At 46.1% G+C, this 24479-nt stretch overlaps 1 protein-coding gene across 3 annotated transcripts in view; it reads right to left on the reverse strand.

Annotated features, from left to right (window-relative positions):
• MGAT5B (alpha-1,6-mannosylglycoprotein 6-beta-N-acetylglucosaminyltransferase B) overlaps positions 1 to 24479 on the reverse strand; it is a 171783-nt gene that overhangs the window by 96515 nt on the left and 50789 nt on the right. For all 3 annotated transcript variants that reach the window (XR_003996677.1, XM_030534903.1, XM_030534902.1), the window contains exon 3: positions 18066 to 18210. Coding sequence is in view for 2 of the 3 variants with exons in the window: in XM_030534903.1 (XP_030390763.1) it covers positions 18066 to 18210 (145 nt within the window). In the remaining variant the exon portion in view is untranslated. The remainder of the gene's footprint in view (positions 1 to 18065; positions 18211 to 24479) is intronic.

Here is a 24479-nt window from a genome sequence, read left to right on the forward strand (position 1 = left end):
ACGAAAATCATCATTAAAATGATTTACAACTTGGGCAAGAGGACTAGAAAATAAACTATTTAAACTGGGAACCGCATAGAGATAAAAGAGTTTTGCTGTAGCTTGCTGGAACATTATGCTGTATTGATAGTGACTGAAGACAATGAGAAGAAAAATGTAACTGATCTGCCCTGGTTAGTGATAGCAGAGTAGGATAGGGAATATTTAAATACTATTATCACTGCTAAAGAAGTGAAGCAGTTCAAGAACTATTCACCAAGGGTGACATTCACCCTGTACAGCGGGTCAGCACGAAGCCTACACACCACTTAAATATCACTTAAACTCTGTTTTTAGCGCTTTCACCTATTATCTAACGTAACTAATCTATGGAACTGACTACTGCAAGGGGTCATAGACATCTGTCGGACTCCATACAGGTTCAGGGGTCAGGCTGCATTACATTATTACATTACATTATTGCATTATTGCAGGATCAGAACTTACATCAAAAACTGTGGCTAGAATTTTTAAAAGGCTGTATAATTTCATGATTGGTATTAATTGGCCCAGATTTTCCAGGATTGGGGCCTTAGACTGGAAGCTCTTTGGAGCAGGGAGGGTTGTCTTAATTCTTGTTTCTACTAAGAGCAGCCATTTATGCAGGTAGATCAGCAGCGTAAGTGACAACCAGGACTCTACCCTAATCTTTGTATGTTAAGGGCCTAGAACAGGGGTGGGCAAACTCTTTGGCCCAAGGGCCACATCTGGGTATGGAAATTATATGGCGGACCATGAATGCTCAAGAAATTGGGGTGTGGGAGGGAGTGAGGGCTCTGGCTGGTGGGGGGCAGGCTCTGTGGTGGGTCCAGAAATGAGGAGTTCAGTGTGTGGGAGGGGACTCCGGGCTGGGGCAGGGAGTTGGGGTGATGGGGGGGAGGGGCATGAGGGCTCTGGCTGGGGGTGCAGGCTCTGGGGTGGGGCTGGGGATGAGGGTTTGGGGTGTAGGAGGGGGCTCTGGGCTGGGACCAAGGGTTTTGGAGGGCAGGAGGGGAATCAGGGCTAGGGCAGGGGGTTGGGCCATGGGAGAGGGTCAGGGGTGCAGGCTCCAGGAAGTACTTACCTCAAGTAGCTCCCAGAAGCAGCGGCATGTCCCTTCTACGGCTCCTATGCAGAAGCACAGCCAGGCAGCTCTGCATGCTGCCCTATCCACAGGTGCTGCCCCTGCAGCTTCCATTGGCCATAGTTCCCGGTCAATGAGAGCTGCGGGGGTGGCACTTGGGGTGGAGGCAGTGTGCAGAGCCCCTTGGCTTCTCCTATGTGTAAGAGCTGGAGGGGGAACATGCTGCTGCTTCCAGGAGCTGTGTGGAGCCACAGTACACCTGGAGCAGAGCAAGCCCCTGACCCCGCTCCCCAACTGGAGTGCCGGAGCAGGGCAAGTCCCAGACCCTGGTCCCCGGCAGGAGCTCAAGGGCCAGATTAAAATGTCTGAAGGGCCGGATGCAGCCCCGGGCTGTAGTTTGCCTACCCCTGGCCTAGAACAATGGGGCCTCAATCTCCGCTGAGCACTCTGAGAAAACAATTGATTTTCTTGTTCAATGATGAAACAAAAAGAGAAACAAAGAAAAAAAATTTTTGTTTTGTTTCAAACTGAATTTGTTCAGTTTTTCTTGCCAAAACAAAAAACTGAAAAAATATCTGTTTAGGTCAATTCAACATTTCAAAATAAAATTATCTGTTTCTAAATAAAATGTTAAAAAAAATTCATTTAGAAAATGTCAAAATGAACCATTCTGACTTTTTTAAAAAAATGAAACTGCATTTTTCAGAGAATTTGCTATTGGCCGAAAAAGAATTGCTCACCTCTACTTATGATGGCATAGCCGGATTATCAATATTTCCTACACCAGCACAGCCAAAAGGATAACCTGCTTCCCGGAACATCAGTGGGCAGAGAGTAGGAATGAGCTTTTTTAAAATATGCTTCTGTAGTGAAGATATAAATCCTACCAAACTGTGCTGGGGATTTGCCAGCAAGTGAAACTATAGTAAATTACTGTAGGTTTTCTAGAATAATTTTTCCCTGGGACCTTAAAAACGTTTAATACTGCAAATATAGTACTTTTACTTCTAACCATCCACATTGATTTTACCTTTATTATTTTTAGATTTATATTTCCTTGTGTTTGATTAAGATTCAGGTCACAATGTCATTTATAAAACACCATACACAGTATTTATCTTGTTTCAAAAACTCATATGAAGATATATCTTTCTCCACTGGCAGATCATTTTTGGGATAATGTAGCTTGAGGTCGATTGTTCCTTTACTTTTTGAAGGCATTAATTTGGTTCCCCTTGCTTTGTCTCATGCCTCCGACTTTGCAGCACCTGTTTAGTTATAGCACATTTATCCCTTTGCAAGGTACTGTATATTTATTGCCTCTTATAAAAGGAGTATTATGAAAAGATGAATGTTTCTATTTGTGTGTTGTCTTGATAATACAAACCCTAAACATACTAGCAGCAAAGAATCCTGTGGCACCTTATAGACTAACAGACGTTTTGGAGCATGAGCTTTCATGGATGAATACCCACTTCTTCAGATGCATGTGGTGGAAATATCCAGGGGCAGCTATATATATATATATATATAGTCTATAAGGTGCCACAGGATTCTTTGCTGCTTTTACAGATCCAGACAAACACGGCTACCCCTCTGATCCTAAACATACTTGCTTCCTCATTTTGTACGTTTAGCTATTAACTGTTGTAAGCAATGATTTTAGTGAGATCCATACACATGGAAGTAATGTCGGTATTTCCAAGACAGGACATTGTCTGTAGAAAGTATATGATGATATTAACATCATATTAACATGTGTAGCAACATTCACCAAAGGATCTTAAATCTCTCTTCACAAAGGTGTGTGTTAGTATCTGCTTTTTCAAAGATGGGGAAACCAAGGCACAGAGCAGTTATACTACAGGTATAAAGTCAAACGGCAACTCAATGTAGCAGAGCTGGGACCAGAACGAGGAAATCTTGACCCCTAGGCCTCTGCTCTAGCCAGTACACTACACTACACTACCACCTCAAATAAGGACAAATAGTGTGAACCAGTACATGAGGCACTAGATTGGGAGTCGGGAGATCTACATTTCATTCTCCACTTTGCCATCTGTTCGCACTGTGCCTGTTCCCTAGTCACCATTCCGCTCTGTGACTCAGTTTCCCTCCCACCAGAAAACAAGGATAATGATGCTCACTCATCTTTGTCAAGTGCTTTAAGAACCAGATTAAAGAGGCTATATAATTTATAAGCATTATTATGTTCCATAGAAATAATAATAAATAATAATAATAATACCACTCAACTCTTACATTGTGCCTTTCATCTTTAGATCTCAAAACCTTTTACCGAGGAGGTCAATATAATTATTTCCATAGGCGTCATCAAATCAGTTTCACACAAAAATATTATAAAGCAAAGTATGTTTCAAATACGTATTTCAGTAGCTCTGTATTCTGCAGTAAACTTCATCCCATCCTATTGAGGCGAACAGCTCAATCTTGTCTCCATGAACATCTGCTTGAATAAAGAACTAAATTTGCTCTGGCTGTGTTTGTGCTCCTTCCACACTCACTTTCTGCAAACATTCTAACGAACATGTTCCATGCCAGAAACATTCATTGAAGCAGCTCGTTTTCAGCAAATATTAGATGACAGGCACTGAGTCATTTTTGAATTCTTTTGATACCAAGAGTTACGCTCAGCCAAACACGGGAAAGAAACAATGTCATGTGACATGTATATCCAGTCAGAACCAATCAAGGAGCTGCTACTGTATACATTTCCATGAGTCACTTTTCTCACAGACGTAGTCCCGGTTACTTTAACGAGATGACTCCTCTGAGTAACATTACTAACGTGAGTATGTTTGCAGGATTGAGCCCCAGCACAGTTGAAACTTGAGTTTTTCATCCAAATGGTCAAAACATTTTGAAATTTTGATGGGGAAAAAAGGGGAAATGTCCATAACATTTTGGACTCATTTTTGGGCCATCTCTAATATCAAACATCTGAAAAGAACATTCCACACAGCAAAATAAATTTACTGACAATCCACATTCAACTATTTTCAAATCAGTTTAAGAAAATCATAAGATAATTCATGACAGGGCTGAGGCTAAATTCATAGACTAATGCCTTGATCCTGCAATGGACTGTGGTGACAGACCCCCCGAGTCTGAGGCAGTGCTCCACTTACTTCTATGGGATTTACTCCCATGAGCAATTACACACAAGTATGTGTGTCAAGATCAGTCACTTGGATGGGGTACTCACAGTGCATGAAGTTAAGCATGGGCATTAGTCTGTAAGGACTGGGGCCTTGGATACACGTGTCAATCCTTTGACCCCAGAAGGGCTCCATGCAGCCTCAGGGCTCTATTTAGAATCAGTTGTGGGATCAAGGCCAAAATGAATTGCTACAAGCTATTTGCTTATCTCCAATATTGCAGGAGTTAAAATCTCAGTATTTCCTACCTACACTGCATATATTACACTATGTGTATGTCTCTATATTCTGTGCTTTGTATGTGGCTAATCATCGTCAGCGCCAAACACGTGTTCTTTGAAACTGTTTTTTAAATAAGTAACTGGGCTACTTTTTGTATAAGTTGCTGTGACTGGGCAGTAAGGAACTCATCCTCTGGTGGGCAGCAGGAGGGTTAATGGCCACGGCACATATGCCTGATCTTACTCCAGGGACCCCAGCTAGGAAGTGGAGAATCAGTCAGAGCAACCATCCCTGAGACTGTAAGAGTGGGGTCCTGAGAGCTCCTGGCTTTGGGACTGATCTGGGAGCAAGTCTTCCCCATGGAAAGAGAGCAGTCTGCAGGATCCCATGATTAACTCCAGTGCACTGTTCAGTTTGTACAGCAACCCTTAGGTAGGAGAATCTCTCCCGCCTCCATTCATTTGCTTCTACTTCACTCAGCCTTTAGCTTCCTTTGCCAGTTACATATTTTATATACGTCTGGAATCCAGTGGCTGGAACCCATGGGACCGGATGGGGAGAGGGGATTCAGGGCAGAGGGGAAGGATTCCAGATGGAAACAGCACTGATTTATACATATGGGAGGAAGGCAGAGAATTATCCCCTCCCTAAACTATCTCCTGGGTTGCTATGACCAATAGCTCCCCAGCCTGGGGATGCACCGCTCTCTGTCTTCCACATTTCAGTGTGGCTTGCATGATTATTTGCTAGCTGCACTGCAAGGCATTATCTCTGCCTCCGCTGGCAGCTTTGAGACATTCCTGTGGCTTTCTTCTGCCTCCCCTCCAAACTGGACATTGCACTAATAAGATTCCAGCATTGGTCTCCAGTTCATTAACCATGTGATGATGCTCAGACATCCAGGTGGGGCTGCCACTCTCAAGTGGTCTTAAATCAGAGGCATCTTAGAGTGGACTGAGGATTCATTGGTGCCTGAGTCTCCTCTCACACGCGTATAAATCAGAAGTGACACCCTGCACTCAAAGGAGTTATAGCGGGAGAGGATACTCAGGACCAGGGCCGGCTCCAGGCACCAGCATTCCAAGCTGGTGCTTGGGGCGGCAATGTGCAAGGGCAGTCCCTGTTGTTTTGCTCCCAAGCAGCACGCCGAATTGCCGCTGGGGACGGTGGGGGCAGTCCGTGTGCCTTTAGGGCGGCAGGCGCGTTTCCGTGGCGGCAGCAGCTTCTATGTGTAGCTGTCCGCGGCAGCTTCAGCTAAACATAGAAGCCGCCTCCGAATTGCTGCCTCCGCGGAAACACGCCTGCCGCCCCAAGGGCACACGGACTGCCCCCGCCGCCACGGCGGCAATTTGGTGCGCTGCTTGGGGTGGCAAAAACTGTAGAGCTGGCCCTGCTCAGGACACTGGTATCTCATCACCCAAGGGCTTTCTATTCCCCTTATCTGACTTTTGCCCCCATTTATCTGCTCTCCAGACCCACTGGCTGCAGTTTAAACCTCCCCAGCCCAGTGTGGTTTCTGCTCAGGGCCAGGCTTAGAAGAGGAGAGTTCCTCACCCAGCTTAGTTTGTCAACAACAGTTCTGCACTGGAAGGTGGCTCAGAGGTGTTCGTTTGTAAATTAGCTGAGAAAATGTGACAAGCCCTGGCTCCAAAGGGCCAGAATTGGCGCTTTGCTGTGGAATGGTAATGTGCAGAGAAGCCTAATTCATGCAGCCTTGTGATAAACGGGCTCTCGGTGCACTGACACATAGGGTTGAAAGCAAACAAAAAAATAACCAGCAAGGGAGGACTATTAAGGAATTAGCCTGAGCAAACTGAATTGGAAGGGATGAGGGGGAAGGCTGGGTAGTGCAGCAACGATGGGAATAAGGGGAGCCCAGGCATGGGTGGATGAATGATCCTAATTCAACAAGATGAGAACAAGTAAAGCCCAGATACCAGAATGACGAGTAGTTTAGCGGCAAGGCAGCCTGGTCTAATGTCTAGGGCACTGAGAGACCTGAATTCTATTCCTGACTCTGCTGTTAACTTGCTACGTGACCTTGGACTGCTCCCTTCCCCTCTTGGTGCCTGTTTCTCCTTCCAGCCTTTGCCTGGTTGTCTATTTAGACTCTGAGCTCCTCAGGGTAGGGACCGTCTCTTTTGATGAGTATGGGCAGTGTCCAGTGCAGTGAGGTTCTGATCTTGGTTGTGGGCCTGTCAGTGCTACTGTAACGCAAATGATTAGTGATCATATAAATACCCATGTCGGTCACAGCCCTTCAGTCTCTCTAGGTAAAATAGGAATGAAATAAGTAATGATGTCTCCCCCAGGGCCCCGGTGTGATTCGACCCTTAGTACTCAGTAGTCAGAGGGAACAAGGAGGCTGAGACATGGGCTATCACCTTTCCCGTCCCTCTTCGAATGAGAGAGCGATTTACCAACCATACCTAGGGAAAATCTCACAGCCCAGAGGCCAAGGATCTCCTCAGCTTTGTCTCCTTTTTTCCAATCCCTGCTCGTGGGTAGGTAAATGGAATTCCAGATGCTAGAATGCTGATACAGTACTTCCCCTAACTAGGTTGTCTTAAGCGCTGTCTAGCTAACTCCGGGCAGAGTTTCTGCTGGAGAAGAAGTGATATAGGATGGAAATTACAGTGGCAGCTGAAGGGAAATGCCTGGCTCCCATGTAACCCGAGCCACATACGTGTTTTCTTTCTTCCTCTTGACAGAATGAGTCTATAGACCCCGGGGAACAGGGCAGGAAAGGGAGAGGCTGGGAGAACACTCACTGCTGCATTTTCTAGTGTCTGGCTTTGGACATCAAGCGATTTATTTATTGATACATTTATTTATCGTTGTTGTGACGCTAATGCAGGCCCTGGACTGTGTGAGTTAAAACCAAAGAGAAGTTTACCAAAGAGCAGAGTAGGGTTACCAGAAATAACACCACCACAAAACGTGGGCCACAGCCCACACTTACTAGCCAACATCATGTCTTAAGACAGCAGCTAAAGGATTTCCGCCACCAACTGAGCCCCATTTTGCTCCGCCTCCATGGAAGACCTTGAGTACAATTCTTCTCCACCTTTATCTTTGAGTAATTTTTGTCAGACCTTCCAACCGTCACTTAAGACAAGCTTCACTTAACATGGTACTTTACACAGCCCATTTTCATTTGGGGATCTCTGTGCACTTTACAGCCATTAAATGAACCACATGAAACCACCAAATGACCCCATGTGAATTACAGATGGGGAAACCAAGGCAGTGGTCGGCACATCCTAATCATATATCAAGCTAGTGCCAGAGCCAGGAGTAGAATATAGCAGTTCTGACTCACCAGCCCCTTCATCTGAGGATCACAAAGCACATTGCAACCATCAAGAAATCCACATAATACCATAGAGAGGTAAACTTGGGTGTAGCCGAGACATAGACATATGCCCAATTTAGGGCCACACTCCAATTTAGGGCCACAGCCCTGAATAGAACCCACTCTCAAGTCCTGCTTTATAATGCTTTTTCACACTGCTTTTACCCCGGTGCAGAAACAAGATCCTGAGGTAGCTGGAAATGATGATCAAGGCTAAGTCATATAACGTCTGGCAGCATTGTATCTAAAGCCAGACTATCAGTGGCAACAATTTAGAAATTAATAGAGCCAAGCTGGCAGGCAACTGGACGCAGGAATGTCACCCACTAAGTTTCATTTTGTAAGACTTTAATTACAAGGGAAATCTGGAGTCATGTAACTATTACAGAAACGAATGCTTAAAGCGTGAGGAAATTAACTGAACTCTGACAGTAATTAAGCCTCAAGCTGAATCATCATTAGCAAATAGTATCTTTCATGGGCCATCCGGTGTGGGAGGGAAAGCGGACACCAAACATTGATGTCCCCATATGCGCCACATCCAGAGGTGACGGTACAGCACTACTAGGCAATCAGCCTTCTTTACCTCATCTCTGTCATTTCCAAGGAGTCCCCATCCTCCATGTGGCTCACAAGGTTGGATATAATTTCCAATGCAAGCTAATATTTCCCAAGCCTAGTAAATAAGCTCTCCAGGATGCTTCCATAAGTAGTTTTAATTTTGCTTCCCTCTGATGATTTACGAGGGTTGCATTCAATTAACAAGGGTATTGATTTTTCTGCAGCTGGCCAGCACGCTGACTTGGAGTTGTTGTTTTATTATGAACCTTTTATCTCTCTTTCTCTGACATATACTTTTTTAGGGGGGGTGGGGGAGCCCAAGGGAAAATAAAGACAACCATAAAATATGGAAGGAGACTTAGATGGACACAGAGTTTCACAAAGTATAGGATAGAAGCCGAACTCCTGAGGCATTGCACTCAGAGAGACCAGAAAAGGGACAGAGACGCAGTTAGCCCTGTACCTGTGACAGCCATTAAAGACACCATGGTATTTTTCAACAGAGTAGAGCAGTTCACCTGGATGTCCTAGCAGAATTCCGGTGCAGGTAATTAATTACATTCTGTTTACTTAAATTCCCCTTGCAGTTTCTTCTGGAAAAGCCAGTCTTCCTGTTCAAGAAACCCTGGTTGTGCAGTGTGCCTAGATGAGGACTGCTGGCATGTAGCCACTTTAGAGGTAGCTGCATTTCAGTGGGGTGTCTGTGAAGTGATTGGTTATACAGATATTCCATAAAGCATCTGGAGGGCCCATTCTCATTCTTCTCCATGAAGGTGCCCTATAAATTTGAATTGGGATCTGGTTTCAAGTAGCTGAGCACATTGTAAAAAGCTATGTTGATACAGTGGGATTGTGTGTTGCGGTTGTTCCCAGTTTTACAGCATTAGGTGAGAAATTGATGTGTCAGTCTCATTAACCAGAAATGCTTTAAAAAAAAAAGCCCTTTGAAATTAACACAGGTTAATTGCATAATCTTCACCTGACACATGAAAGATCAGTCAGTGGCACTCACAGGGACAAGCAGCAGACTAGAGGGGAAGGACTGTTTACTGGTTACAGCACTAGCCATGGCTTGGGAGACAGGGTTCAAATCCCAGCTCTGCCACAGACTTCCTGGGCAAGTCACTTAGGGAAACCGAGGTACAGAGACACTATCTGTAAAAGGGGGCTAATAGCACTTCCCTGCATCACAGGAGTGTGGTGAGGGTAAATAAATTAAAACGTGTGAGGCGCTTTGTTACTATGTAAATACTGAAAGACAGATTAATCTAAGTGCACCAGGAAGTTTGCAGGGTGCTGAGATGATGGGCTGTGTTTGAACAAAGAAAACTTGCCCATCAGAACATGCCTACAGAAGTGATAGGGCTGCAGAGGACTTCCTCGCCCACTGGCTAAGCACTTTGTACAGCTAATCCCAGATGTACCACCGACTCTTTCCATGGATGATGTGTTGGGAAGGTAAACGAAAGGAATTAAAAAACCCAGCATGAGTAGCAGGTCCACATTCCCCTTTCAAAGCCATCCTGGGGCATTTCAAAGACAAATACTCATGTGGCCACTGATGCCTGGGGAAAGTTGGTGGAGGCCTGAACGGAATGGAGAAGTGCAGTCAGGAAGGAAAGGGCCATCTCTGAAGAGAGCAGAGTTGGGAATCTCAGACTGAAAAACGGTTGATTATGAGGACTCCAAGCAAACTGGTCTCCTTTGCCCACTGCGATAGTACTATGTGACTCAGCATAGAAAGGGGACAACTGAGAAAAGCGAAAGAGATGAGCCTGCATGGGGCTATTTTTAATCTTGCTCCCAGCTGCTCTTGCTGTTATGGCAGCAGGTCCTGTGGGATCCCGGTCCCACAGCAGGGTCTATATTAGTCCCATGCAGGGCTCCACTGACAGGTCACAAGATACTCCTCAGTGAGACAAATGTATAGCAGACAATGAGCCATTCCAAAACCACTGTACCTTGTCATGAGAATAATACTTTGTGCATCTGTTGAACCTTCATGAGAGGATCTCAGATTCCTGCACAAACATCAGGCCCTGCAAGACCTCTGAGGGAGAGAGAGGGAGGTATTCAGAAACACATGACTTCGGTACAAAGGTGACAGGTGTCTCAGAAATACTGAAGATTTTTTAAAGCTGAAGCAGAGCCATTCATAAAACCCAGGAGTCCTGGCTCTTGCTTCCCTTCCCTAACCAGTAGGAAATACACTTGACTAGAATGTGGGGGGTTGGGGGAGAGGAACTTTCTCATTTCTCTGGATCGTCAGGTCCGCTCAGGGCAACCAAGTCAGGGGACCTGAAGCAGTTGCAGAGCTGAGAACTGCACAACGTTTTGTAATTCTTATTGTATTTAACCTCTGTGCTGCTGGCAGACTGTGCAGCTGCTTCAGACCAGCAGGACTTACTAGGGACAGACCTCTCAGACTCTCTGCACCTCGAAGTCTTTAAACCACAATTTGAGGACTTCAGTAGCTCAGACATAGGTTAGGGGTTTGTTACAGGAGTGGGTGGGTGAGATTCTGTGGCCTGCGTTGTGCAGGTCAGACTAGACCATCATAATGGTCCCTTCTGATCTTATAGTCTATGATTCTATGATTCTTCCTGGGGGAACACAGAGACCCAAAACAGAGAGAACTTTAAAAAAAATCCCTAAGGCAGTAAGCTTACAGTGATGTGGGATTCATTTCCAGGACAGTTTGACCCATGTGCTCAGCCTGAAGTCAACAATTTGGATTCAAAAAACCGACAATAATAGAAATGAGGGAATTACGTGGGCCCCAGGTATACTGAGATGTGATTGCACTGAGTAATTCTAGCTGGCCTGCTTCTCCCGTGCAGCTATTCTGTGTGATATACGTTATCACACGGCCTCACAGAGTGTTAGGGGTGCCCGGGGGATTAAGTATTTGTGCTTTAGTTAAACGTTTTATTTGTGATGGTTCCATACTTGTATTTCTAGATTATATTTCTGTGTTTGCATTCAGATTTGCTGTAATGCTTCAGCTCTTTGTTTCTATTTGTATTTGGGTTTATTTTCCTGGGCCATTTGAAATCCCCATGGACACATTCAAGGAGCCGTTACAATACAGGCTCTGGTTTTCCACCATCCAGGAACCCAAACAGTAGGAGAAGGTCAGATCTGCCATTACTACAGTCTCATAAATGGTTCTCTGAGGCAGTGAAATGCCCATGGGAAAACATAAAGGCAACACAACAACAAATACGCACCCAAGGGAACACAACTAGACATGCCCTGTGCATGTAGCCTGAGGATGCATTGCTCATGGACTTTAGAGAGTAGCCCTGTCAAGAGGTGCAAAGGCAAATGAAGATGAGTAAAAGAACATCAGACTGGTAAGGAGTCTGACTGGCTGGGTGGATGACCTTAGGAAAGCATATATTCTAAACATACTTAACAGAGCTGGTCGAAGCTCAGAATTTCCGTTCTGCAGGAAACCTCTGACATTCAAATCAGAAAGAAATTTTAAAAAAATCCAAAATTTCATGCACGACATTTTTTTAAATGTCTCATTTAAGGTCAATCAGAACATTCCATTTCAATAAAATCAAAGTGTTTCGTTTCTATTTAGAATTTTTAAACATTTTTACACTTTCTATATAATAAAAAATAAATTTGAAACAAAAAATCAAAATGTTCCATTTAGACCTTATCAAAATGCAAGAGGGAAACCTGATCCTCAAGTGTCTGAACTGTGAGGGCATTCCAATCTTTCTCTGACACCAGCACAAAGTATCAGTGGCCATCTTGAAATGTTATCGTGGTATATATGAGCACTCATCCCTTAGGATCATTCCAACAGAGGTCACCAAAAGGTCATCAGATTTCAACCACTCAACTGCCCTTTTAAACTTAAAATCTTGAAATCTGATACCTGTGCATTATGGGTCTTAACTATGACCATCATAGGTCAACAAAAGGCCACCAGGCTTTCTAAGGGGACTGTGATTGTTCAAAAGCCATTTGAAGTGATCCTCTTAATGTTCTGTATGCACTTTCCCAAGAGGCTCTAAATACAAGAAATCTCCTGGAGTTGAAATGTAATATTTCTATTCTACATCATCAGGCTGACAGTTTGCCAAAATACTATTAATTTCTTCTGCTGGTTGTGAAGCCGCTGAGACTGAGACATAAAAGTCATCTGAAGTTACTGGTTCTATTCACCAGCTATTAGCCAAGAAAATCATCAGAGGCGAGTGAGTCTAAAACATGTGCTGTCATGAATATTCATGTCCACCCCTATAGTGGATTACTGTGTGTATAGCTGACAGGTAGTGCAGGTGGTTACACAACACTTTCCATTATATATAATGTAGATATAAACTACATTTTTTAAATGTTAAAACAACATTACTTAGGTTGCTTAAGCCAAGAGCTAAAAAGTCAGGAAATGCCAGACTTAAGGTTGTCCATGCAACTATCATTAGATTCCCCTTGTGTGTATGCTTATGATACAGTCTTTAGTTACATGATCATATACTACTTTTTTCCACCAAAATAATGGTCAGAAAAGTTTTTACTACAGGAAATGTTAAGTAACCTTAACATAGTGCTTCTATGCCCGCGATAACGCAGATGTGTGAATTATCTTCATCTCCTGTTTCCAACATCAAGGTTGGGTAGAGCTGCCTTCTCAGCTTAGGTACCTAGACTGCCAGCCACCTCCCATGTTACAGATGGGAAACTGAGGCAGAGAAAGGCTAAGTGACTTACCCAAGGTCACATAGGAACTCTGCAGCAGAGCAGGGACTTGAACCCCAGTTACCCACATCCCAGGTTAGGGCCCTAACCACCAGACCACCCTTCCTCATGAATCTCTGTATCGACATGTAAATATAAATACAAGGATAGGTCTGCGTATAGCTGTGTCATAAGAAATTGTGTGATTCTGAGACTGCTCTGAAGGTTTGACCGACACATGATTTGGGATATGTGCATTGTTCACAGGTAGCAAACAGACTGCTGGGCGTCATCCCTCCCAGGCTACACCACATCGCCATGTATTTTGTTTGCAACACAATTTAGAGAAAAATTACTTAAGGCTACGTCTACGCTGCACGCTTCTTTCGGCGACGTATAGCTATGTACTCGGGTAGCCCCCCTAGCACGGAGTTAAGTAGCAGTGTTGATGGTGAGGAATAACTAAGGCGAGTACAGTACAGATATGCTTGAAGGGTGTGGAGATGCACCGAGGACATACCCGCCACAGCTCTCTACTTGGCCAAGCCGTACCTTCTCGTTATGCTGCTATTTTTAGCAGAGTCGTCTCCCACTGCCTCCCTGCTGCTCCCCACACTGAGAGAGTCCAGCAGCGGGGAAAGGCTCTGGCAGAGGACAGCAGTGGGCAAAGGCTCCAGCTGAGCCTTTTCCCACTGCCTTCCCCCTGCCAGGGCTTGTTCTTGCTGCAGTGAAAGGCTCTGGGAGCAGGGAGACGCTGAAGCCTTTTGGGAGCAGGGAGCTGCTGAAGCCTTTCCCCGCTGTCTCCTCCCTGCCAGAGCCTGTCACTGACCCATAGAGCTGCACACCAGAGTGTGGACACAGCCAGGTTTTCACTGCAGCATGTAGCTGCAGGTACCCTGCACACCACCGCAAACGGGCCGTAGTGTAGATGTAGCCTCAGACATCTCTTTTTGTGAGTGCTCTCTCTCAAACGTGGAAGTTCAGGTTGCTTTAGTCACCATTTCTGCAGGCCTTGGAGTGTTGAAAGCCTTTCAAAATGATGTGAAATGTCTTTTGAGTAAATCATCATGTCACACTTTGAAGGCCTGATGGCATCTCTCGAGTTGTCAGTGTGAAAATGGATGCAGCATATGTATCACTGGGCATCTGGGAAAGCCAGCTCTGCAGTGGGATGTAGCAAATGGTGCTAGTACTGGCAGTGTGCGTATATTTCATTTAAAATCCATGCCTGTTCCAAGGGTGAATGGTACCAGCCGTGGACCTCAGACTAGAATAAATGTCAGTCTCTACATTTTATTTGATCCTCCTTTGGGGGAGGACAGAGGCTGAAACTACAGAAGGATGGTCTTGTGGACAAGGCTCTGGGCAGGGACTCAGGTGATCTGAGTTCAATTTCTGACTACCACAGACTCCCTGTGTGGCCTTGAGTCCTTCAACTCTCTGTAAAAGAGTGATAATAATCCAGTATCTCTAATGCCTATTTAGATTGTAATTTCTTCAGGGCAGGGACTATTTGTAACTATGGGTTTGTATAGTGCTAAAACAACTACTTTTCAGTCTTGGTCGAGACCTCTTGGAAATTACTGTAATACTGCTGCCAATATGACTAATTTTCTCATTTGGATTATAGGTGTATTCCTGGAGGGGAGAGCTTATTAGGCAGTTTTGAAGAACTGGTCAAAGGTGCAAAAAAAAAATGCAATTGATTCCATAGTGCCAGGGTTTATTTAATAGTCCAGTGGTTGATCCCAGGGTGGCAGAAATAAATGTGTTATATAGAAGTGTGGTGATAGAAATGTATTATATAGACATGATGTAAATGTGTGTATGTTTTCCCTCTTTCTCTATCAATATCCCTATACATGCTCATCTATCTATCTATATCTGTAGATCCAGATAGATCTGTTTTTAGTAACATTTAAGCTAGTGGGATTGTAATGAAAAGAAATGAAAGGTATCAGTGTGTCATTGGGATTTGATGAGCTCCATTGGTCATGGCTGATTACTGTCATTTCTCAAAGGGTTACTTCCTGCCTCTCTTCCTTGAAACCCAGAAGGCGGCAGGGAGGGAGAGAGAGGAAAAGCCAGAGAGACTTTTATCCCAGAGGCAATAGCATCCAGGCAAAGCAGAGAAGAAAGAGGGAGGAAAAAATCTGAGCAAACCTGCAATCTTCATAATACTCTGCCACTCAGTTACTTGCTGCTAACTTAATCAAAGCTTAAGTTCAAAGAAGTCAGCAGCTATATTAAGTGGGAACACGGCCTCAGTCTTATTTAAGAGCAGGGCTGGACTCAGGAACTGGAATGGAGCCAAGCACCAGGATCTTATGGGCCTCCTTACCCTTTGTAGGCTCAATAAGCTTTTAACCATTGTGTTGTGAGCTCAGTGTGCATATCTCCCTGGGAGGGGAAAGGCCAGGAAAGAGAGAGGAGAGATAGCTCCGGGTTTCCACTGTAGGTGGGAAAAATAAGATAATGGTGAGGGAGGGCGAGTGGGCTCCATGGATTTAAACTCCATGTAGCTGGTGATAATCAGAGGCTTAGCTTGCTAAGACGGCCTATGAGGAGCTGTATTACAGGCAGGGATTCAAATGTTTTCTGATTTCCTGTCTCCTCTCTTTCTTTCTCTCCTTCTTATCCCTACCTCTCCCCTTTCCAGGGCTCAGCAGCCTCTCTGCGGGCACATGGTCATGATTATTCATATTACCGCAAATGCCTAAAGGCCCAGTGAAGATCAGAACCCTGCTGTGCTAGGTGCTGTACAAACACATCATAAGAGGCAGTCTCTGCCCTGGAGAGCTCCCACTTTTGAAAGGGTTAGTAAATAACCAATAGAGGTTTTAAGAAATGACTATTCAACAACTAGACGTTGTTCCAGAGTCCAGCTGGTTGACAGGTGGCTTATAATCCTGGTTTATATCTATTTATAATATCTTCTATCAACGTGCTTATAATGTTCTGTAACACATGCTACTCGCGTCTGGAGGTTGCTTGTAATATCTATTAATCCTTCTTAAATGAAAGTTTAATATCAAGGGTGACCTATTTAAGAATGTTACATTCTTTCTTTTAAAATGTTAGTTTAAATTAGAGGGGGGGGCACCTAATTCATAAAGCTGGGATCCAGAGAGGTTCCTCTCTAGGAGGGGGAAGAATGGCCCAGTGGACAGGGTGCTAGTTTAGGACTTTGGAGACCTGTGGTCAATTCTGTGCTCTGCCACAGACTTCCTGTGTGACTGTGGCCAAGTCACTTAGGGCTTGGCTACACTCGAAACTCCAAAGCGCTGCTGCGGGAGCGCTTTGAAGTGCGAGTGTGGTCATGGCTCCAGGGAGAGAGCTCTCCCAGCACTGCAGGCACTCCACCTCCCCAAGGAGATTAGCTTACAGCGCTGGGGCACTGTTTACACTGGCGCTTTACAGCGCTGTAACTTGCTGCGCTCAGGGGAGTGTTTTTTTCACATCCCTGAGCGAGAAAGTTGCAGCGCTGTAAAGCCCCAGTGTAGCCAAGGCCTTAGCCTCTTTGCATCTCTGTTGTAAGAGGGTGATAACAGTAGGTAATTTATATACCACCTTTAATGGATTTATCCTCACAGCACCCCTGTGAGACACAGTCATGCTATTATCCCCATGGTACAGGTGGGGAACTCAGGCACAGAGAGGCTAAGTGATGTGCCCAAGTTCACACAGAAAGTCTGTGGCAGAGCACAGAATTGAACACAGGTCTCTCAAGTCCTAAACTAGCTCTCTAAATCTGTGCCATCCTTCCTATTTCCCTACTTAATAGGAGTGTTTTGAGGATGAAGGCATTAAATGCTCTCTGATACTACAGTAATGAAAGCCATATAAGTATCACAGACAGGGAGTCTGTTTTGGGTTCAGCTCTAGTTTAAATGAAGGGAGGGAGGGGAGAAATGTTTTCACAACATTCACAACAGTTTAGTGGAATCCCAAACTGACAGACAGACACACACACACACATTTCTAACAGTTTCACAGAACCCCAGACCACATGGGCTCTGCCACTGCTGCTCACCGCAGCCCTGCCTATTGTTCCTGACACCATGAAGGGGCAGCTTTCGTGTGGATTCAATGGCACCCACAAAAAGCATGAAACCAAGGGTGCAAAACCAGGCGCACATACGCTTCTCCTGGCCCAGTGCAGCGGGGAGGCCCTAGAAGAAGGGGTTTAGAAATTGAGCCCACCCTGCATTCACCCCACTGCGGCAGCTCCTGTCCCACAGGGCTGGGCCTGGCTTCCCGCTCCAGGCTTTGCAAACTGGCACGTGAGCTCACTGCACCACTCAGGTTTGCCCTGGCTGCCCCTCTGTCATGACAGGGGAATGGCTGGGCCAAACTTGAGTGGTGCTGCAAGGCCACACACCCGGCTGTAACCAGAAATTGCCCTGAGTGGGGGAGTGCTTTGCAGTCCAGAACCCTCCGGGAACCTCCCTCCACACCAGGCTGGGATTAGGGCTGCAGAGACATGGAAGAGGGTGCTGATACGGAGGTCAGTGCCCCTTCGGCAAGTTAGGTTAGCGCACCCATTGAATCAGGAGGCTACATTCATCCAGCACCAGGTAGTGATAATGTCTGGTTTGCGTAGCTATATTCTGGCAGCAGTAGCTCTGCACCTGAGAAATGATTCCAGTTTGAGAAACTCAGGCGGGAAACACGCTTTTACTGGGGATGTGCTGAGCCTCCACAGAAGAACAGCAGCCCAGCTAGTAGCAGCAGGACCCCCTAAGCATTCATTGTCTGGATCCTGCGAAGTACTGAGCATGCCCAGCTCTCATGGACAGCAATGGCATTGGAGGGCACCAGCATCTCGCTGGGATCAGACCTTTCAGTGTGGGATCAATGAGCTCCTATCTTGTAAACGGAGCCAGGTGGGTTTGGAGGAAGGGGTTCCCTGATCCCAGCCGGCTCCATTCCCGATGCCACTGACCTGTCCGGAGGAAAACGTGCCTCCTCCCCTCTCCGGAAGTCAGTGCTATTCTCCAGCCTGGCTAGTACGTCCATCCTCTTCACCATCATCTCCAGCATGTCGCTCATCTTCCGCAGCACCCCTCTGGACTCCAGCGCGCCCATCACTGCAGTCACACAAAGAGCAAGAGAGAGGCTAGAGCAGGGCTTGGCGCTCAGGGGGACACAGTCATTTGTTTTGTCAAGATGGGAAGGAGCAGGTCAGCGACCATGAAAGTGATGGATTATCAGCACTCGCCCGGGCCAGGGAGCGGGTGAGATGATGACGTGAAAGCTTCCCTATACATCCCTGCCCATGCATCTCAATCCTGTCCCACAGCAACCCCTTGCTATTCCTAGTCTGGGACCCACGGCTCTGCCAGTCATGACTGCATCCCCCCAACCCCAGCTCTTCCATTCCGAGGCTCTCCACCCACAGCCCTGCCAGTGTACCTCAGTCCTGGTCCACAGCATCCCTGGCTATTGCAGCCCTGGGTTACAACACTAGGAATGCACCTTAGCAGGCAGATATCAGGTCTCCTGATCTGTACCACCCTGCTGCTATTTCACTAGTGAGCACTGAAGGGCTATGGGGTTTTATAAATATAAACCTGGGTTCAAATGTCATTTGGTCACAAGTACAATGAGTTTGGTGGTCTCAGTCTAGATGCCGTGTATTCATGTTGCAAAGGCAGGACACAGCTTGATCTAATGGGCTGTCTTTGCTCATGCCAGCAAGAGATGCTGCTTCCTAGAATAATCAAGCAGATGTGAGGAGGGCAGGGCTGGAGGGGGCTGGAACTCAGGTCCTGCTTTGCTCAGGTGTGCCAGTCTCTATATGGAAATGCATCTGCCTCTTCCATGTAGCTGTCTGGAATTTTGACTTGGCAAAACCCCACTTAGAACACAGGCCCAGTTGGCTCACCATGGATGGAGCATTCCACCATGCAGCCCTTGGTAAACACCTAGAGATTGCACGCAGGAGAGCTTGTAAACTCCTAACCCCAGCTGGAGTTCAGCTGGTGGGATTGGCAGCCCTTGTGACTGCAGCGTGTCTCTCTCTCTCTCTCTCTCTCTCTCTCTCTCTATATATATATATATATATGTATATATAAATGTCTAGCTCTTTAAAAAAATATATCACCGTGTTATTTCCTCACTAGTATCCTGCAGCAGTGAGTTCCACTGGTGATTTCCACTGATTTCTTAGGCATTTCCTTTTATCCTTTTAACTGTGCTGCCTCCTATAACTTCACAGAGTGCTCCCTTCTTCTTGTAGAAAGGGGCAGAACAAATAGGATCTTTTTTTTCCTATATCCACCAGGCAAGGGGCCAAGGCTCCTTATTTCCAGCCTTGTCCTCTCACTTTTTAGTGACCTGCAGTCCCTGTTATGGAGTCAGTGGAAGAGGAATAAGTTCCTATTTCATCTCACTTCAGTTCACTCCAGATTGGTTTAAAAGACAAAAAAAAAAAAAAAACACACCCAACAACCCTAACTAATCTTGTTCGGCTTATCTCCTCTATTCCACACCTGTGCAGGCTTTAAAAAGTACCACACATTTCATTTATGAAGCAGCAGGAGGCTAACAGAGGATGCTGGGCACCTCAGAAATACACTGGGCATCACGGATGGATATTTAAGTTATGCACATCTTGTCCCTTTGAGATGCAAACCTAGGATCTAGATTTTGAACATTCCCCAGAGCTCCAGGCTGTGGGGGAGGGGGATCGTCTGAGCTGGGATTTTGGTTGGCGTCTGGGCTTCAGCATTGCTCAGACTTCTTCCCCCCCACATCTACTACAAATATCACCCCTTGGTGTCCACTGCACATGTCTTGTGCCTGTCATGTCACACATGCACTCATATTACTGACAATAGCATGTCGGCGCTGCCAGCCCTGCAGAGCCTGTCCAAGTGAGGAAGAGCAATGGTGTCAAGCTGCCTACAGGAGGGGTGACCAACGTGCAGGCCAAAGGCCAGGGTATGCCCTGTAGCAGCTCGCTCTCTTTAACCGTAGGGAAAGGACATAGCTAACCAAGGCAGCCTTTACTGCTGGTAATGTCAAACAACAAGCAAATTCCATTAATCAAAGCAGGGCTGCCCAGAGGGGGGGGACAAGTGGGGCAATTTGCCCCAGGCCCCAGGCCCTGCAGGGGCCCCCATGAGAGTTTTTCGAGGCCCCTGGAGCAGGGTCCTTCACTCGTATCGGGGGCCCTGGAAAACTCTTGTGGGTCCCAGGCCCCTGGAACTTCTTCCGCTCCGGGTTTTTGGTGGCAATTTGGCAGCAGGGGGTCCTTCTGCTCCAGGACTCGCTACCGAAGTGCCCTGAAGACTCGCGGCGGGGGTTCCTTCCACCCCGGAGTGCCCCAAAGTGCCCCAAAGACCTCCCGCCGCCAAAGACCCCAGGCCCCCTGAATCCTCTGGGTGGCCCTGCATCAAGGGGGGACAAAGCCCTGCCTGCATCTATGTGCTCAATTTCATAGTCAAATGATAGGCACGTATATAGATGTTAGACCCCACCCTGGGGGAAGCTGGGAACTTGCCATAGCTGCTCCAATGTTGCAAAGACCTTCCCCATGCTTTCTTCTGACTCGTGCATTAGGCACAAGATCACCCGCCTCTACCACCTGAGGTTAAGGAGAACTCTTCTAGCAGTGAGTAAGCAGCAGGCTGACTGGGGCTATTTAGTAGATGGACATGTCATACACTCTAGGATGTTGCAGGGGCATCATTTGCTATGGGAAAAGGGGGCAGTTGCTCCCCTAGACCTTGGTTTGTCCCCAGACCTTTCATCGGTTTATACGCTCCGCTTCTCCCCTGCCACCAACTTTTCAGGACATAATAATAGAATCTTCTATTTGCTGACATCGTTTTGCCCTTCCCCCATTCCTCCTGGGATGATGTGTCATGTTATGCTGACAGATTTGAAAGACAAGGATCAGGACTAAGAAGAGGGCATTTATAAGTCATTTTTCTGAACATCAACACTCTTTGGAGAGTCATATTGATACAACAGATAATAACTGAGAAAGAGCCATCACAGTCAGCAGGCTGTAGACAGTAATCTGCACTTTATGAAACCTCGACAGAGCCACTTGATAAAATGTTTGCTCCAAAACAGCCTAGCTAGTGAGTACATGACACTGTAAAAAGTCCTTACGGGGGATTTACAAGATAACCCTCAGCAGCCATTGTACAGCTCTTGCTGAACCCTGAGACTCACCCCTGAGACGTGTCACCTACCTTTGACTGAGATTTGGTGCACTGACACACCATTTTACGACAGCATTTAAAAAGAAAAAAAATCAGATCCAGAAAAAGCAAGCAGCTCAGAAAAATAATTCCTATCTCATGTGGGTTCAACCCAGCCTCCTCACCCTAAATATTCAATGCATTAATTATGTGAGAATGCAGCTGTACCTCTTCTGTTGAAATCAGTGGGTGTGACAAGTCGCAGGCTTCCTGCAGCTCTGAAACTGTACCCACATGGCTACGTTTGCAAACAGCAGAACCTACGTTGCATCTGCAAAATATGTGCATGTGCAAAAACATGATTGCACAAAATACATATTTTGGGGGGAGCAAAATAGATCACCAGATTGAAAATAAGACACAGATTTTTCTCAGGCTAATTAACCACTGGAACAATTTCCAAGGGCTGTGGTGGATTCTCTCTCACTGACAATTTTAAAATAAAGATCGGACGGTTTTGGTCTAGTTCAGGGGTCGGCAACCTTTCAGAATTGGTGTGCAGAGTCTTCACTTATTCACTCTAATTTAAGGTTGTGTGCGCCGTTAATACATTTTAACGTTTTTAGAAGGTCTCTTTCTATAAGTCTATAATATATAACTAAACTATTGTTGTGTGTAAAGTAAATAAGGTTTTCAAAATGTTTAAGAAGCTTCATTTAAAATTAAATTAAAATGCAGAGCCCCCCGGACCGGTGGCCAGGACCCGGGCAGTGTGAGTGCCGCTGAAAATCAGCTTGTGTGCCACCTTTGGCACACATGCCGTAGGTTGCCTACCCCTGGTCTAGTTCAAACAGGAATTAATTCATGGAAATCTTATGGTCCATACTCTGCAGAAATCAGACTAGCCTTCTGGCCTTAGAATCTGTGAACTGCAAGTTCAGTGTCACATGGATTCATGTGACGTGTCATGCTTATGCACACACCTGTATGCAGTTGTATTGCATGTTTATTTTCACAATGGCTAGTCAATGCTGAGGTATTGGGTTCATCACAAGCCATGAATTATTAACCACCTAGAATTGCCTAGAGACAAAATGCATAGCGTTAATTAAATGCCTGACTACCACCTGGAGTCCTGATTTTGCAGAGAGCTCCATGTGGGGGCTGGAGTTTGCCCAGGTGGAGTTTGGAGCCGAGTCAGAGCTCTGAAGAGCTTTCTAGGCTGTCAAGGTCCAGTTTTCAGAGCTGCTGAGTGCCTACCACACCCACTGACTTCAGTTACAGCTGCAGATACTGGACCCTTCTAAAAAGCAAGCCCTGCTACATGTCTCAAGCTGGGCACTCAGCATGAAGGGGCGCTTTTGCAAAATGTGAGCCTGAACAATAGGTCTGCATTTTGGTGAAGGGCATTCCAGTCAGGTGCTTTGTGATGCCTTAACCAAGAGCGGCCTGTCAGGCTTCCAAAAGCCAGCTTTCCACATCAGAGAGGAACTAGCCCTGATCGCTTCCTCCTGCACAGGCCCAAGGTCACGGGCACAAATCACAAAAGGGAGGACATGGGCTGGAGTGAGGAAGGTTAATTTTCTTTACCACATAAAACATTTGGGAGAAGTCCCGTTTGGTGCCCGTACTGGTGAGGTCAGGAATTTAGGGCACAGTGGAATAGCTCAAGGTGGGAGACCACAGAAAATGTAGATGTAAAAGCAGGGATAGTTGCTCCTAATAGCAGCCAGCAGAGAGAAAGATGGATTGTAGCCACTGCACTTTTATGTGTCTCCGGGGTAGGGGTGTGTGTAAAACCTCAGCTGAGAAGGATTTCTCAGAGGGGAACACAGCTTGAAAATGCAATAGCTAGATAGCCTGGATGATTCACAGCTGCTGCTGTGGCTGCCGCTCAGGGCTGGGCTGTCACCCTGTTTTATGACTGGATTGTATTTGTTTAATTAGAGGGGCTCAGTTAGCACTGCAGTTCATTTGAAATCTAAATGGCTGCTTGCAAGGCCTAGGCAGAGCAGCAGAGCTGTCCCCCTACAAAAACAAAAAGAATCTGTCACCAGCAGAGGCAAATCACTATTTAAAATCCTGAAACAAGGAGGTGAAGCTGGGGGGGAGGAGAGAGGTATTTTTAAGTACATTAAAGGAAATGGCTGTAATGCAACCTCCTTCCCAAAGGAAGAACAAACCCAGCTGGTCCCTTTGCTCTTCCTGGTGGGTGACTTTGAAGGAAAACTACACAAAAAGTCAGCCCTGATACGGCAGAGTGAAGCAGACAGGACAGGAGGGGAGGGAAAATACCATTAGATAGTACATATATCTGCCCAGTCTGGAGAGCTGACTATTTGCATATTACATTTATTGATGGGTTTTTCTATGCCCCTAACCCATCAACTTAGTCTGAAAGCCTCAGGAACAATAAAGATTTTCTTCTTTTCGTTCCTCCCTCTGCCCCATCCCGCTGAGGTGGGTCAGTATTAGACTTGTTTTGCAGATGGGAAACTGAGGCACAGAGCCATTATGGGACTGGCTTTTCCAATGAGTTGCACTTACATTTAGGCATCAAAATAGGTAGCCAGGTTTCCCAGTGTGCTCAGCAAGGTTGGGTGCATACTGGAGCTGAGCTCTTTAGAGGGCTCACCCAAAGCTCTTGCCATCTGACAGTAACTCTCCTGTGTGACTGAGATGAATCATCCAGGTGGTTTAGATGATAAATTCCTCAGGGCAAGGGGCTGAGTCTCCCTTTCTATCGTACAGCACCCTGCATGCTTAATCATAGACTATCAGGGTTGAAAGGGACCTCAGGAGGTCATCTAGTCCAACCCCCAAACATGTGAACAGCACAATCCAGATGGGACTTGAACCCACAAACCCCACCTCCAGAGCCTGATACCTTATCCATTAGGCTACTGGGTCATACTGCTGACAGACTGTATAAACCACCTGGGAGGAAAGCAGCTGTTTTGCTCCCCAACCCACCTCTTCCACCATCTGAGACCCAGTCTCCCTCCCCTGTGTTGGGGTGAGGCTGGCTATTTCTGCAAGCGCAGCTCCCAGCAGAGTGGCATCTTCAAGAGAGATGTCGAGAGGCTTATCCCCTAGGATTGAAACATCAGTTTGGAAAGCTCCTCTGGCTTTACAAAGTGCTTCTGGGAATGGCATTGGCATGAGCAATGGATTAAAGAGGGCAAGTGAGCAAGAGGCAGTTC

The sequence above is a fragment of the Gopherus evgoodei genome, chromosome 15, assembly GCF_007399415.2.
Source record: "Gopherus evgoodei ecotype Sinaloan lineage chromosome 15, rGopEvg1_v1.p, whole genome shotgun sequence".
Taxonomy (NCBI): Eukaryota; Metazoa; Chordata; order Testudines; family Testudinidae; genus Gopherus; species Gopherus evgoodei.